This window comes from Solanum pennellii, chromosome 4 (genome assembly GCF_001406875.1).
Source record: "Solanum pennellii chromosome 4, SPENNV200".
Classification (NCBI taxonomy): domain Eukaryota; kingdom Viridiplantae; phylum Streptophyta; class Magnoliopsida; order Solanales; family Solanaceae; genus Solanum; species Solanum pennellii.
Window position 1 is genome coordinate 45,858,260 of NC_028640.1, and position 14,222 is coordinate 45,872,481.

Here is a 14,222-nt window from a genome sequence, read left to right on the forward strand (position 1 = left end):
AGGGACGGGAATTTGGAAAGTGGTTCTTTTAGGTAAGAGTGGAGCTACAGAGGGACTCTGGGCATTTTGAGAGATTTGATAATTCTGAGGGTAAGTCTGAGGAGTGGTATTCTGATTTACGTGGTGGTGGGGTGTTTGGGGATTGAAAGTATTTTGGTTTTGATTTTGCGGTGGTGAAGCGGTTTGATGGTGGGTATTTTGAGGATGGGGTGGAATTTGGAGGTGGTTGTTTTGAGGATAGGTGGAGTTTGGTAGGATGCGGAAGCATATTGGGGATTTTTGGTAGTCAGATCTATAACCGACGGATTCTGAGCAAGTGTAGATGGCTGGTTCAGAGATGGATAAGGGAAGTAGATTGGAGGCCTCCCATCATCAGTGTTAGCAGCAAACCCTGGCGGAGGCAGATCTGTCTCCTTTGCATTTCAACTCTCATTTTTGTAATTTGCTGTATTAGTTGCAGAATCAACTCATTCTGGTCCGCTATGGTAGGTAGAGCCACCACAACATCAGTAGGACTTACTTCTTCATTACCATCTCCCATGACTGTCTTTCTTTTGTCTGAATTTCATTTAAGGAAGGAATCTGTGGGACCTTTTGATCCGGTGAAATAGGGATGATCTGCCAGCTTTCAGTCAACACAGATCAGTTTCAAAGTACCTCAGAAGGAAAACAACTCAAAGGAAGATTTGTCAGTGTACATTCAGAATACAAAATGCATAATATCACACAGGGAGCAGATAACACACAAGTTGCTTTGTTTGAGGGTATCTTTAACTCACGAGTAAGTACGGAAACACATTTTTTAACAAGCAGGAGTTTGCTTGTTTTAGTTTTGACATTGTCTCAGAAAGGCTAAATCACGTTGAGTTAAAGTCTTCTTGCAGTTGCTCTTTGACATCTGTTGATCTGGCCTTCATATCTTCTCGTAACATGAAGGAAGAGAATAAAAAATTTTAAATATAGGGGCCGAGCCTGGGAAGGATGCCTACATATCTCACAAGGAGAATTCAGGCCCAACGTATTTCGAGTATATAAGAAAATATTTTCATTCATTCATTCGTTGCGATTAAAAAGAAATTGAAAGACAACAAAGATTTAAAGATAATAATAATTACTACATCTCATTCATTCTTCTTGTCGTTGCAGCATCAGTCATGAGGAATAAACTCGACTCGAATCTTTCCCATGTTGATGAGGGAATCGAGGACGTGGCGGAACTCAAGACACTTTTCAATGTTGTGGTATGCGGCATCGTGATAGGTACAACGCTTCCGAACTTTGTACTAAAGAGAATGCGATACTCCCAAGCCCCCGTAGAAATGGGTAAAGACTCCATTCTGAACTAATTCTGAGTAAACTTCCCTCATCGTTTTCTTGAACGGCGTGAATGAGCAACTATAGAATATGGTCTTCTCTGTGACTAGTATGTCAAGCCGTGGTTCATCACATGCAAGGAGGAAACCATCACCCCAAGTGTTCGGAGTACTGTCCATGCAGAACAAACGATGGACTGTGTTCTTGAACTCTATGCATTCTTCTATCGTATGCCCTTTCTGGTTGGGATGACACTCACAAGTCTTGTGGTGGTCCCCTGATTCCACTTGGGAATATGCTCTTTCAACAGGCCTCAGCATACGTCTAGATCGACAATGCTAAAAAATGAGGGCGCACGAGATAGCCTCTATCCTTTTTATATATTCCTGCGGATATGCTTCGAGAGAAATTTTCTTGTCTCCTTTTTCCATACGTCCTTCAAAAGAAGGTTGCGGGAAAGTTCCTCCTCATACCTCTCTTTGTTGAGTTCCTCCTCGGGGCTCCCAAGAGGAAACAGTAGGTCATACAGGTGCTTTCCAGGCTGCTTTTGTGTGTCAATTTTCTCTTTTTCGCTTGGCCCAGTCTGGATACTATTTCCCTTGTCCATAGCATTGATTCTCCTTTCCTGAGACAATAGCGTAATGTTTTAGGATTTGGGGTATGAGAGATGTCTTTTTAGTGAGAAACTTGAGACTCGGAAATTTTGGTCAGACATTTTGTAACAGTGACTTTTTTGTATATATCTTCTGAAAAAATCTGGATAGGAGTGGGTTTACGATATCCTCATTCATAGCAACATAACACATAAGCAATTAATAGCACATATATCGCGTCCTAAAACATACAGGGGGCCCTTTTATACCAAGGGTAGGCCTAGCGTATTTGAATGATGTAATCATGAATTTGAACCAAATAGACAATTCCCCCCAAAATAAATTTCACAAGTGAATAATAATGTTCAAAAAGGGGAAAATAAAGGATAATAACATTAAATTCAAACCCATGCAGGGGACATTAGAAAGTGCAATAAAGGCAGGCCCACGCAGGGGCTAAAAACAACATAAATACATATAAAAACCCCACAAAGACGATATTCACTATGTCGTGCCTAATGGTCCTGCTCCATCGCCATCCCTTGAGTCTTTTATTGCTGAAACATATATCTTAGATCAGCAAGAATCTTTCACCCAGTCGTTCTTTGTCTTCCAAGCTTTCGTATCGCATCCTCTCGATTTTCTCCTTGACCCAGGTACCGAAATCATCATAACCACGCCTTAGTCTTTCCACATCTTGAGTCGCCTTCTCAATAGTATCTTGGTTCTGGATAAACTTAGCATACACTTCTTGGGCCTCTTTCTTTACCTCTTGTAGCTCGTCCACTACCTTGGCTTCTTTGTTTGTCACGCTGCAAAAGTTGCGCGGCGTTGGGATGGAGAGACTTTGTATATCTTTTATCAACCATTTTTTGTATCTTCATCATATCCAGCATTAAATCGGTCTGGGTCGATGATGGTTTTATCCATCTGCTTGGCACTTTTCCATTCTCTGAACATTTCAGATGTGTCGTGCACCCTATCGTCTCTAATATTGTATACATAAGCGCCATAGTATGCCTCTTTGGGTACAGTTTGTCTCCTCGCGAACTGTCGCAAGACTCGAAAGGGTGCATAAGGGCAAATTCCCTGAATACCTGGTAGAGGAAGCACAATCTGTCTGTTGCTCTCCACGACGGCTTCTTTGGAGATGACATGGTCAAGAATCCATTGGAGATCTTCTTCTCTCAATTCGGAGAAAATCTGAGCCCATCTGCCCTTGTTCTCCGGTTGTCCATATTCGCCTAGTACAGCATGTCATTCAAATCTTTAAGGGTGTTTTTGTTGTCGAGAGTATGTAGCTTCTGAGTCCCAGCACCCTTTGTCAAGTGACTGAGGATCCATCATTGAAGGAGTAGGTTGCATCCTTGGAAGTATCGATGCCCCTCTTTACACTTTCCCAAAGCTCGATACATGTCGGACAGGATGACTGAAGGTATAGGGTAGTATTTTGTTATTCCTTGGTTCTCGTACCCTTTGAATAGAGTATGCGCGAGTGTTATAACTCGGGTATTGATGCTCAGACTTGGCCATGCGGGAAGACTATCGTTCCCTACAACGCTACAACAAATGCTAGAGGAAGGATCTCGTTCCATTCTCTGTAAGAGACCTTGAACTCTCGGTTGTAAATGGGGTAGAAGCTCGCATGTCCAAAGCGGATATAAAGATCTCTGAATGCTACATGGGATTTTCGGCACCAGTAGGCAAAGTCTTTCCCTAACCCGAACCAGTCTGCAATATCTTCTACGGAAGTCTTATTAGGGATAAAGATGTCTTCTTGTTTTCTTGCTTTTCTTTCTATCCCAGTACCTACTGTGTCTATGCAGTCTCGGATCTCCTCCAAAGTTGGGGTAATTTTAGCGGTTCCAAATCGAAACACCATTCGTTGGCTATCCCAATATCCCGTGAGGACCTCAACCAGTTTTGATCAACCGTTCATGTTGATCAATTTTGTCAGAGCACCCACGTATTTGTTAAGGGTTCTTCTATGATCCCCATCGAGATTATTATACCACATTGTGAGTTGAGGTGGCGCTGCTATGACCATGTCAAACTTTGGAAAATGATCCATATCTACAAAACAGAAACTAGTTAGGTTTACACACCCCAAATTGGTTTTCACACGTACATCATTCAAATGTCAAATAAAATGATGTGTCGTTAGGTAGGAGACCTTAGACACAATTTTGGCAGTTTTCTACTAAATGGACTTAATACAGCTTGGGGAAGTTGTCTTAGGCTAATACTTAATTTTGGTTTCGCTCTAGCTTAGGCTTTCTAGAATAGTTTTCAAGTTGATGGTTACCCGAGTCGGACAAACATCGGGGTGAAGCTACCAAACGACGTCGGATGATCGCATTCCGACTATTCGTTTGACACTTCCAAATGAAATTCTTGTGTATTTCTGAAGAAAATTGTGGAAATCTACGTAACTTTCATTTTCTCAATGCAAACTATTTGCCAATTGGCGAAAAGATGCCATGAAAAAATGCAATAATTATAACTAAGATAAAATAAACAAATAAGCAATTAAACCACATAGCTAAAATAGAGTTAGTTTGAAGGTTAGAATCCTCTGTTGTCCCCAGCAGAGTCGTCATTTCTATTTTATACCCAAAAAGGGTTTTTCGGGAAAATATTTGTTTTTTTGTAAATTTTCGACTTTTTTAGAGTCGTCACTTAATTTTTAAAGAAAAATCCATAAAATTATGTTTTCAAAGACTTAAACAAAGAAATCGTTTTGAAAATATTTAAAAGGGTTCTGGGATTCCTATTAACGTCTTAGAAAGGTTTTGAAAGCACCTAAGACGTTTGCTAACTTGCGGTTTTCCTACAATTAACTTAATTTTGGCTAAAACTTAAAATTGGGATAAAGATATTTCTAAGAGTTGTTTGAAAATGGATGCCAAAAATCATTTAAGATTGTTTTGTAAGTGAAAACTATTTATCTAAGTGAATTTTAATTTGTAAAATCCTTTAAAAATATTTACTTGATTTGATCGAGTCGTTAAAACTAAAGTGGCGTTTTGCGGGGATTCGGATTCTTCTAACTTTAAACTAGCGACAAACAAAACAACAAATAATAAAAAAAAAAACAAGTAAAGAGGAGAAGGAGAGAAATTTGAGTCCAAATCCGTTCGCCTTGACCAGAATTTTGGACCCACCTGTTTTGGGTTTTTGACCCATTTGACTTTTTGGATTTTTGACCCATTTCTTCCGTACCTGTCCTAAACTAAGCAAATAATTAATACAAAATAAATACAAAAAATAAACGACAATGGCTTAAGCCCGAAAATAACAAAATACAAAATAATACTAAATTGCATCTTCTAATCCAACTTCTTCGGCTTTCTTTAATCTGCATGCTAGTTCAACTTCAACAATCTGCCCATCGAATTTTATGGTTTTCTCAAAATGCAGGAAGGAAGGAGTTCTCGATGAACTCGGTATATTTCACATTAAAAAATGCATAAACAAGAGTTAGCATCTTATTGTAGGATTAACAAAAGTGATTATAAATTGACTACTCCACCTTGAACAAATTTCCAAAAAAATAATGAATCTAAGATGTTCCAGCAAACACGACCTTATCACGCTACTCAACAGACACGAAAGATAATGTAACCACACGACTAATAAATTTAAATTTCTTTCCTGAAGCAAAAATAAGATTAAAACATCTTAGATTGAAAAGGTTGTTAATCATTTACTTCATGGACAACAATCAACTTAAAATAAAGGCAACAACCCATACACGTGCAAAATAAGTCTAAAATCTATAACAGTAAACAATTAGAGGAAATGGATCATTATAGAAGCTTAAAATTTTTTTAAAAAAACAAGTAATACAATGAAGTGAGTTTGCCAAAAGTAAACCAATTATTGAAACAGTGAAGTAAAAGTATTAGATTGAGATACTTGATTCAAAACGTCATTCGATACACATTAATGAGAATTCTCTAAACTGAACCCATGAATACGACTTAAGAATAGATTCACAACATCACTTCAAAACATGCTGGAAACGAGAACTAGCATAACCGCAAAGAAAATTTAACGCAATAGCTAAAAAACATACATAAAGGAAGGAACAATCTCACTCCTATACCAAAGTAAACAGTCAATTAATTTCAAAACTTCCACGAAATAAAGGGACTATACTAGATCACAGGTTGAAATTCGATCAAAATAGAGTCGATTCGAAACAAATATTATCGACGCTAAGCAAATTGAAAACTATCCTACCTGCATCAGTCCATTCCAGCTTGAACGAGTGACTCGAGTAAGAAGAGAACTGAGTGAAGATTTGAGACAAGATAACACGCAAAAGAAATTAGACCTTAAACAAACAAGAAAACAAAATATAAACAACCCATTAGTTTTAAGCAAAAGAAACGACCAGCTACAAGACACATTGAACGACCATGGAATTCGATCAAAAAAAGACAGAATAGTATGACAAACAACCAACTCCATATTAAGAGATTTTGAAATTCTGCCCTAATCTCAAAGGAAAGAGCAGACAACATTAGCAGTCATAAGTGAATGTAGCCTTTGGTGCTCAAGACAATAAAGTGAAAGAAAACATATTTGACAATGTTTGAATAACAGATTTAGAGAAAGGGAAGATGAACCCCAAACAAAGAACAGAGAAGTGACAACATTAACTACAAGACTATATGGCTTTAGAATCAATATTATAAATAAAAACAGAGCTCACTTTGAGGCAAACAAGACTTATTAAGACGCCAAAACTCGACCTGACAAAGAGCATAACTAAAGATAACAACAATGTAGCGAAATAGCAAAGGCAAAGAGAATAATGTGAAGGGAAGAAGTGTTACCTTTCTACGGGCAGCGAACTAAGACTACGAGCTCGAGCAGAACTTCCACCACCACAATGTAAGTTCCGAGAACTCTCTCGAGGTTTTGAGAAAAAGAACCGAAGGAATATCACCTCGAACCTTCACAATCGCAGAACCTACTCCCAAAATAGTTCCGTACATTGACTTCGATTCTTATCTTCTATCTCTCAGCTAAGCTATTCTTTCCCATAGTAAAAAATCTTTTTCTCAACTTTTTCCACTGTTCTTTTAAAAAAAAGAAAAAAAAAACAGACCAAACCCAAATGAAGGTAAAAGAAGGTTTATATAGAAGGAGATATGATCTAAACATGAGGAGGGAAAAGGGAATGGGTTTTGAATTTGAAATTTGGATTCCCACTCTTAGGATAAGGTTGGACAGCCATCAGTCGTACCAATTCCAACAGAAGAGGAGTGAGGGCCGTCCAATTTTGAGAAAAGGACGAAGAAGGAGTAAGATCGAGACACCCGGTTCTTCAAGGACGAGGACAACTTGGTTTGCTACAAATCTCGTACAAATTGGAGGAAGACGACAACAGTTATGCGATAGATGGGTTCACTATGAGGAAGAAAAAGATGTGGGGCGGGTCGGCCGGATACTGTGTCTGGGTCTTTTGGTTTTGAATGGGTTGGGTATAAATAGTTGGGTCGGGTCACTGGGACAATTAGACTGATTGAATTGGTATGCTAAGAAACTTAAGGATTTAAAAAGGGATTGAGGCCTAAATATCTTGGGTTTGAAGTAGTTGGCTGTTGGATAAAAAATAACGTAGGAGCCCAAAATTTTGGTCTTTTGTGCAGCCAAATGGATTGTTGATTTAATATAATTGGAACTTATTATTAAAATTGGCGAAATATAGGTAGGACGAGCTCTTAATATAATTAATTAACGAGTTTCTTAATCTTGACGAGATAAAAATAATTAATTTAGTCAAATAATTTAAAGTCGAATTATTATTAAACAATTAGACTAATTGACCAAATATTTATCAAAAACTTTTGAGACGGTTTTCGAATGTTTTATGAAATAAATTAACTACATGAAAACATATAAAATATATATCACTTCAAAACTTATAAAAATCAACCAAAGCTACTTTAAAATGATTTGAAAAATATGGAGTCTTGTAAAATCGATTATTTTCTTTCGTGTGAAATTTAAGAAACTCGTGAATTAACCTTATCGGGAGAGGGGGGGGGGGTCAAAATTTGATGTCAACACTTTCAACTATGCCACCTATTTTTGAAAGCGAAATTCGGCAAATGATAAAAGAGGTGAATTTGGAATCTCATATGATCTCAATGACTTATATATTTATCGTCAAGATGTAAATATGTGTCACACATTGATGCGATGTTCACAGGAAGAACACAAGTCTCTTCTATTGACCATGATGTTGGCACGTGATTAAGTTTAGATTAATTTATTGAATTTTAAGTAATTTTTAATTTTATAAACACATGAATATTTTAATTTGACAATTACTTACTATGCATTTTAAGCTACGAATTATTTGAATTATTTGTTTTGTTACGAAAATTTATAGCATATATTATCGATATTATTATCAGTATAATCTAAGTTATGAATCAAGTAATATACATATTTATACATCTACAGTGTTGTAAGTTGATATATATGGATAATCGATTTAACAAATCTGTGAACGAATTAAAATTTATAGTTAAAGATTTAGAGTTACAATTGGTGAACGAATAAATAGATTAATTAGTTAATTTATAAAAAGCAATAATTTCTCACCTTTTCATCATTTTTTAAAATTTCTTAATTAATACGGTACGTGATAATTTTTAGAATTAAATATAATTTTTTTAATTTTATTAACTTTAAATATTTCAATTATAATTGATGATACAATATGTTATTTTCATATGACATAAAAGAATATGCATGATTGACGGATAATTTTGTTTATTTTATTTATAATTATTTATAAATTCAGTATTAGAAATGATTAACGATATTTTAATAAATTATTTAATTACAATACAATTTAATCAAATATTGTAACTACGATACAGTACAAACAATGACTAACATCCAAACAAAATGTTACACTATGTAATTATGATGCCCTAAGTCAATTTTTTTAAAAACGATTGACAACTTTGTTCCAAAGAAATCGTTGTTTCTTGTGACGCCTTAACATTAGTCTCCCATCTAACTATACTACCTCCCCTGCAAGAGAGGGCAACCCAACCCATCTCCCACTCGTCCAAAACACGCACCACCATTACAGCTCTTTGCTTCACTTGTAAGTTTGCGTTACATATGCTTATGATCCCATTAATTTCTCTACTTACCTGTGGATCTGTAATTTAATTTTGTGTTTATTGGATTTGGGTTGTTGGGATTTCACAGTCTGTGTTTTTTGTAATAGGAAAGTATGAGTATGAATATGTATACGGGCTTCACCAGGCTTTGTAAGGGTCTTGCGGTTGTGCTTGTTGGCGGTCACATTGTTGTTCAGATTCTTCCTTCTGCTCTTTCTTATCTTGCTCTCATACCTGCCAAGTACTCCTTCTATCTCCTCTTAAATTAATATTTGATTTTGCTTGTCCAATCACCCGATTTTACAATCGGAATTAGATATGATAATGTAGTTTCTCTATCTGTAAATGCTTCACTTGAATCTCAACTTCATGGATCATGTGCTGATCTCTTTGATACATGTATCTGTCCTCATTGGAAGAAAAAAAGTTTATATTGAAATGCTAGATAAAGACTTGCTATGAAATTACTGAATATATCTTTAAGAAAAAGAGAATTTTGGACTGAGTATAGGGTGCTCCTTGTGGTTCTTGACGTGAATGTTCCAATTTCAAGGCAGCTTTCTTGTACATGAGTTCCTGAGTATAGGCTCAATTCATGGACTACAGACGCAGATCTAGGATTTAAATTTTATGGGTTCAATCTTTAAGGTTCTTAGTATTGAACTCTTTGTATTTGTAAAACTATTGGTTCAAACTTACTACTATTGCGATTTTAGTGAACATAAATTTATATTTCGTGTTAAAAGATTGGGTACAAATGAAGCATTTTGCTTCTGTCACTAATGTATGACCCCTCAAACTTGCCTCATTATTTCATTTAGACACTTGACTGGTGTAACTCTAGTATCTGTGAAGGAAGGTCCGACTATATGTTAGATTTCAAGCTGAAAGCCTTAAAAGAGAATCTTAAAGTTTGGAGCAAGGCAATTTAGGGCTACAAAAGCAGAGTATTCTTAACCAAATAGCAGCCCTAGAAGAGATTCAAGATCAAAGATGCTTAACTGATGATGAGAACTACCTGAAGGCTACGCTAGAGGTAGAATTTGAGTATATTGCTAAAAAAGTGGAAGTTACATAGAGACAAATATCCAGGGTATTATGGCTCAAAAAAGGGGATAGACATACAAAGTTCTTTCATAGATCTGCTAACAATCAGAGAAGTGATAACAACATTGTCTGTCTGTAGGTTAATGGGGAAAATTTAGCAGATCCAGAGGACATCAATTGAGAAATGGTCAACTTATACCAGGATCTATACTCTGAATAGAGGAATGCAGACCTTAATTTAATTTTAGAGAGAGATAACTTAGTAGTAAAGAAGAAAACCAAATGCTACTGTGCCAATTTGGGGAACAAGAAGTGAAAGATAGTGTGATGGCATGTGCTGGTGACAGATCTCCTGGACCAGATGGCTACACACTGGTCTTCGTCATTCAGTGTTGGGAGGTAGTGAAGAAAGAGGTGTGGGCTGCTATACAAAATTTTGATGATCAGTGCATTTCTCATGAAGAGCTTCGATGCTACCTTTATAGCATTGGTTCCTCAGAAGGTGGGAGCAAAAGAGCTTAAGGATTTCAACCCTATCAGATTGACAAGATGCATCTATAAAATCATCTCAAAGCTATTGACTGAGAGGCTTAAGAGAGTGGTATTTAAGCTGGTTAATCCTCAATAGATGGCTTTTATCGAGGGCAAACAGACTATGGTTGCTATTTGTAGCAAATGAATGTGTGGGCACAAGGGTCAGAGATGGGACTATTGGAGTTCTATGCAACCTAGACATCAAGAAGGCATATATGATTACCTCAACTTGGTCTACTTATGGAAGACTCTGGAAAAAAAGGGATTGGTGGGAGGTGGATAGAATGGATCAAAATCTGCACCAGCACAATTTAATTATCAGTTAATGATTCTCCAACTGGTTTCTTCTTCTCTGGAAGAGGATTAAGACAAGGCGACCTGTTTTATCTCCTTTCTTATTCATTATAGCCATGGAGGGTTTGGCTGACATGCTTAAAACAACGCAGTTTACCAACTGGATCTGAATTTGAAATGAGTAGTCTGTCCAACGTATGTGGTAGATTTTTATGTTTGATGACAAGGGAAACCACAGCCGCTACCCTTTGGGTGCGCACAGGTTAAAAGCCCCGCTTCTATGCAATAGCTTGCAAACTGGGGGGTAGAATTGCGGAGTTATCAATAGTCTATTTGAGTATGCCATTAGGGCAGAAAGCAAATTTAAATCTGCATGGAACTCAGTGTTGGAAAAGTGTGAAAAGAAACTAGTTAGTTGGGAAGGACAGATCTTATCGCTTTGGGGAAGATTGACCTTGGTCAACAGTGTTCTAGATGCCTTGCCAACATATATGATGTCTATTTTCCTATGCCACTTAATGTAGCCAATAATTTTGATGAAGTTGGATGAAACATTTTTTGGCAGGGAAATCGTCCGACAAAGAAGATCCACCTGGTTAAGTGGGACATTGTTACAAAATGCAAGAAGGAAGGTGGAATAAGTGATAAAAAATTTAGGATTCAGAAACAAAGTCTTATGCTTAAATGGCTTTGAGATTCTCAACTCCAGAACAATCATTGTGGTAGGAGACTATCATATCACAAGTATGGTATGGAAGATAAGTGGATCGCCAATGAAGTGAATGAACATATGGAGTCAGCTTATGGAGATCAATGAGAAACAAATGGCCTATATTGTATAATAGATCCAGCATCCAGGTAGGAGATGAGGAAAAACATCCTTCTGCGATGATGTATAATCCACCAAGTTTCGAACCTTGGACTACTGGCTCTTGTGGATTTTTTATTTTTTGAAAAGTATCTTATCAGAAACACAAGTAAATTCCATCAGATCTCATAAATCGCAGCACCAAAAATTGCACTAGGTATCGGAAATAGACAAAATACTAGAAACACTACCTCAAAAATTGTATCACAAACCAAAAATAGACCAAAAACAGCAGAATCTGCACCCCCGAATGTATGTTCCCGCTAAATAATTTTTTTCACTGTTCAGTTTAATCCAATAGCTAGAGTTTGTTAAAACTTTACCAAGACAAAAATGCTTACTTTTGGCAAACTGCTCATTTCAGACCAAGCCCATAACACGAGACATTTTTGTCATGTTGTCTTTTTCTTTTCTTATGTTGAAAAATAAATAAATTCAGAGGTTCAGATTAAACAATTTGTGTTCTGTAATTTATTTATTAATTAAAGGTTTTTAATGACAGGAGATTATTTTAAAAAGACAGTGTTTTGGACAGAAGATCTGGTGGTGCAGAGTAACTTTTACATATAGTCTGAAACAATTATCCCCTTTCTCATATATGCTTAGACAGAATATTGTGTGAACCTTGTTCTAATAACGAGACTATACTCAGCAGTCCAGCCTTGATCACCTAATTATTGGGAAGGGATATTTGACTAGTTCACTGAAGGATGGTCATTTGGTTCTGTAATCCTGTATTAGTGGAACTGTAGATTGCTTAGAACTTGTGAACCACCCTATACTACTTGGACATGATGTATACTGTTGGAATCTGTGAAAAACAGTTGTATCTCTTCTCTTCAACTGTTTGTAAAGTGTGATCTTTTGTGTTTATTGCAGGACTATTCCATTTGCATGGAATCTTATAACAGCTGGTTACACTGAACAAACAGTGTATGGGGTATGCTTCTTTGGCATTAAGCATTAACTAATTTTCTTGGTTCTAGCTTACATTTCACAGCTGCCTTAAAGAGAAGAAACCTGAGGCTCACACTTTCAATACTTAATCATATATATATATTGAAGTGTTCAAGTGTGTGACTATCTCATCTAAAAGTTTTAACTATTATAGGGACTAGGGAGTATACTTTTATGGTCTAATTAAATGTTCAACTTTATTCTTTGTATCATTCTCCTTGACATCACCTATTATATCCAGGCAATCATCAGCACTATCGGACTTCTTTTCTTGGGGAAGCTGCTTGAGCCCATCTGGGGTTCTAGGGAATTCTTAAAGTTCATCTTTATTGTCAACTTTTTGACATCTGTCTTTGTTTTCATCACAGCCATATCATTGTACTACGTAACAAGACTGGAAATTTATCTGTAAGTTGCATGGACTTTATACTATCAGTGAATTACTTTGCTTGCCCGGTTACTTCCTCTTCTCGTAATTATTTTATTACTTTAGGATTAAGGATTTAGTGACTCAGTGGTAGTTTTCCAAGGAATCAGACTTGCTTATTTTATTTTTCGTTTTCTAATACTTATGGATTCCTTACAAGCACAATGTGACGCTTTACTGTATTCTATCTTTAATGGAAGTATTGCATAACTCCTGATTATACGGCTCTGCCGATTCTTATTTGTTAGCTATATGCCCATTTCCGGCTTCCAAGGAGTTCTTTCTGGTTTCTTAGTTGGTGTCAAGCAAATCATGCCCGACCAGGAGTTGTCTATTTTGAAACTGAAAGCAAAGGTACAAGCACTGGAATTACCAATTAATTTGAAAGGCATCTCCAGACACTAATCTCTCAAATTAAATTGTGCTCTAACATCAGTTGTGATTGCTGTTTTGAACTCTTTGCAGTGGTTGCCTTCCCTTGCATTGTTGTTCTCAATTGCTATAAGCTTTTTTACAGCAGATTCAGTATCTTACCTTCCTACAATAGTATTTGGGACATATTTAGGCTGGATTTACCTAAGATATTGGCAGAAGAAACCAGAGACAAAACTAAAGGGTGACCCAAGTGATGAATTTTCCTTCTCTTCTTTCTTCCCTGAATTTTTGAGGTATTTTCCGATCTTCTCTCTTGCTATGAACTACTTGTCTTAACTAGTTTGTGTTCCCACAGTGACATCTCGTTTGGTGTAATGCAGACCAGTAATTGATCCAATTGCAACAATATTTGAACGGATGCTTTGTGGTAGAAGATCTGAGACTTCTAATGAGGAAAGGGGCTATACTCTGGGTGGTTCCACATTGCCTGGTTCTGATCCCATTGAAGCATCGAGGAGGAGGTATATAAAACTTTGTACTAAATGTTGCTGTGCTTTACAAAATTTCCCAAAGCTGATGTTTATCATGGTTAATATGTGCTCATATTCTAGACTATTCAGCTCTTTTTGTTTGAACATGTATACCCCCCCCCCCCC

At 36.7% G+C, this 14,222-nt stretch overlaps 1 protein-coding gene, 1 long non-coding RNA gene and 1 pseudogene across 3 annotated transcripts in view; 1 reads left to right on the forward strand and 2 right to left on the reverse strand.

The window, feature by feature from the left end:
• Positions 1 to 1,069: 1,069 nt before the first annotated feature.
• Positions 1,070 to 1,921, reverse strand: LOC114076756 (annotated as a pseudogene).
• Positions 1,922 to 5,016: 3,095 nt separating this feature from the next.
• Positions 5,017 to 7,434, reverse strand: LOC107016202. 2 transcript variants are annotated; one of them, XR_003577747.1, is made up of 2 exons: positions 6,752 to 7,434; positions 5,017 to 6,246 (listed from the first exon to the last, which is right to left on the reverse strand). It is a non-coding gene; the product is annotated as an uncharacterized LOC107016202 (long non-coding RNA). The 2 variants fall into 2 exon arrangements; XR_001456429.2 differs by having other exon boundaries at positions 5,017 to 6,201; positions 6,752 to 7,432.
• A 1,452-nt stretch (positions 7,435 to 8,886) lies between these two features.
• LOC107015615 (rhomboid-like protein 19) overlaps positions 8,887 to 14,222 on the forward strand; it is a 7,095-nt gene continuing 1,759 nt past the window's right edge. The window contains exons 1-7 of the mRNA XM_015215941.2: positions 8,887 to 9,045; positions 9,172 to 9,305; positions 12,687 to 12,747; positions 13,006 to 13,172; positions 13,440 to 13,545; positions 13,657 to 13,859; positions 13,947 to 14,087. Coding sequence (XP_015071427.1) covers positions 9,178 to 9,305; positions 12,687 to 12,747; positions 13,006 to 13,172; positions 13,440 to 13,545; positions 13,657 to 13,859; positions 13,947 to 14,087 — 806 coding nt within the window. The 5' untranslated portion in view covers positions 8,887 to 9,045; positions 9,172 to 9,177. The remainder of the gene's footprint in view (positions 9,046 to 9,171; positions 9,306 to 12,686; positions 12,748 to 13,005; positions 13,173 to 13,439; positions 13,546 to 13,656; positions 13,860 to 13,946; positions 14,088 to 14,222) is intronic.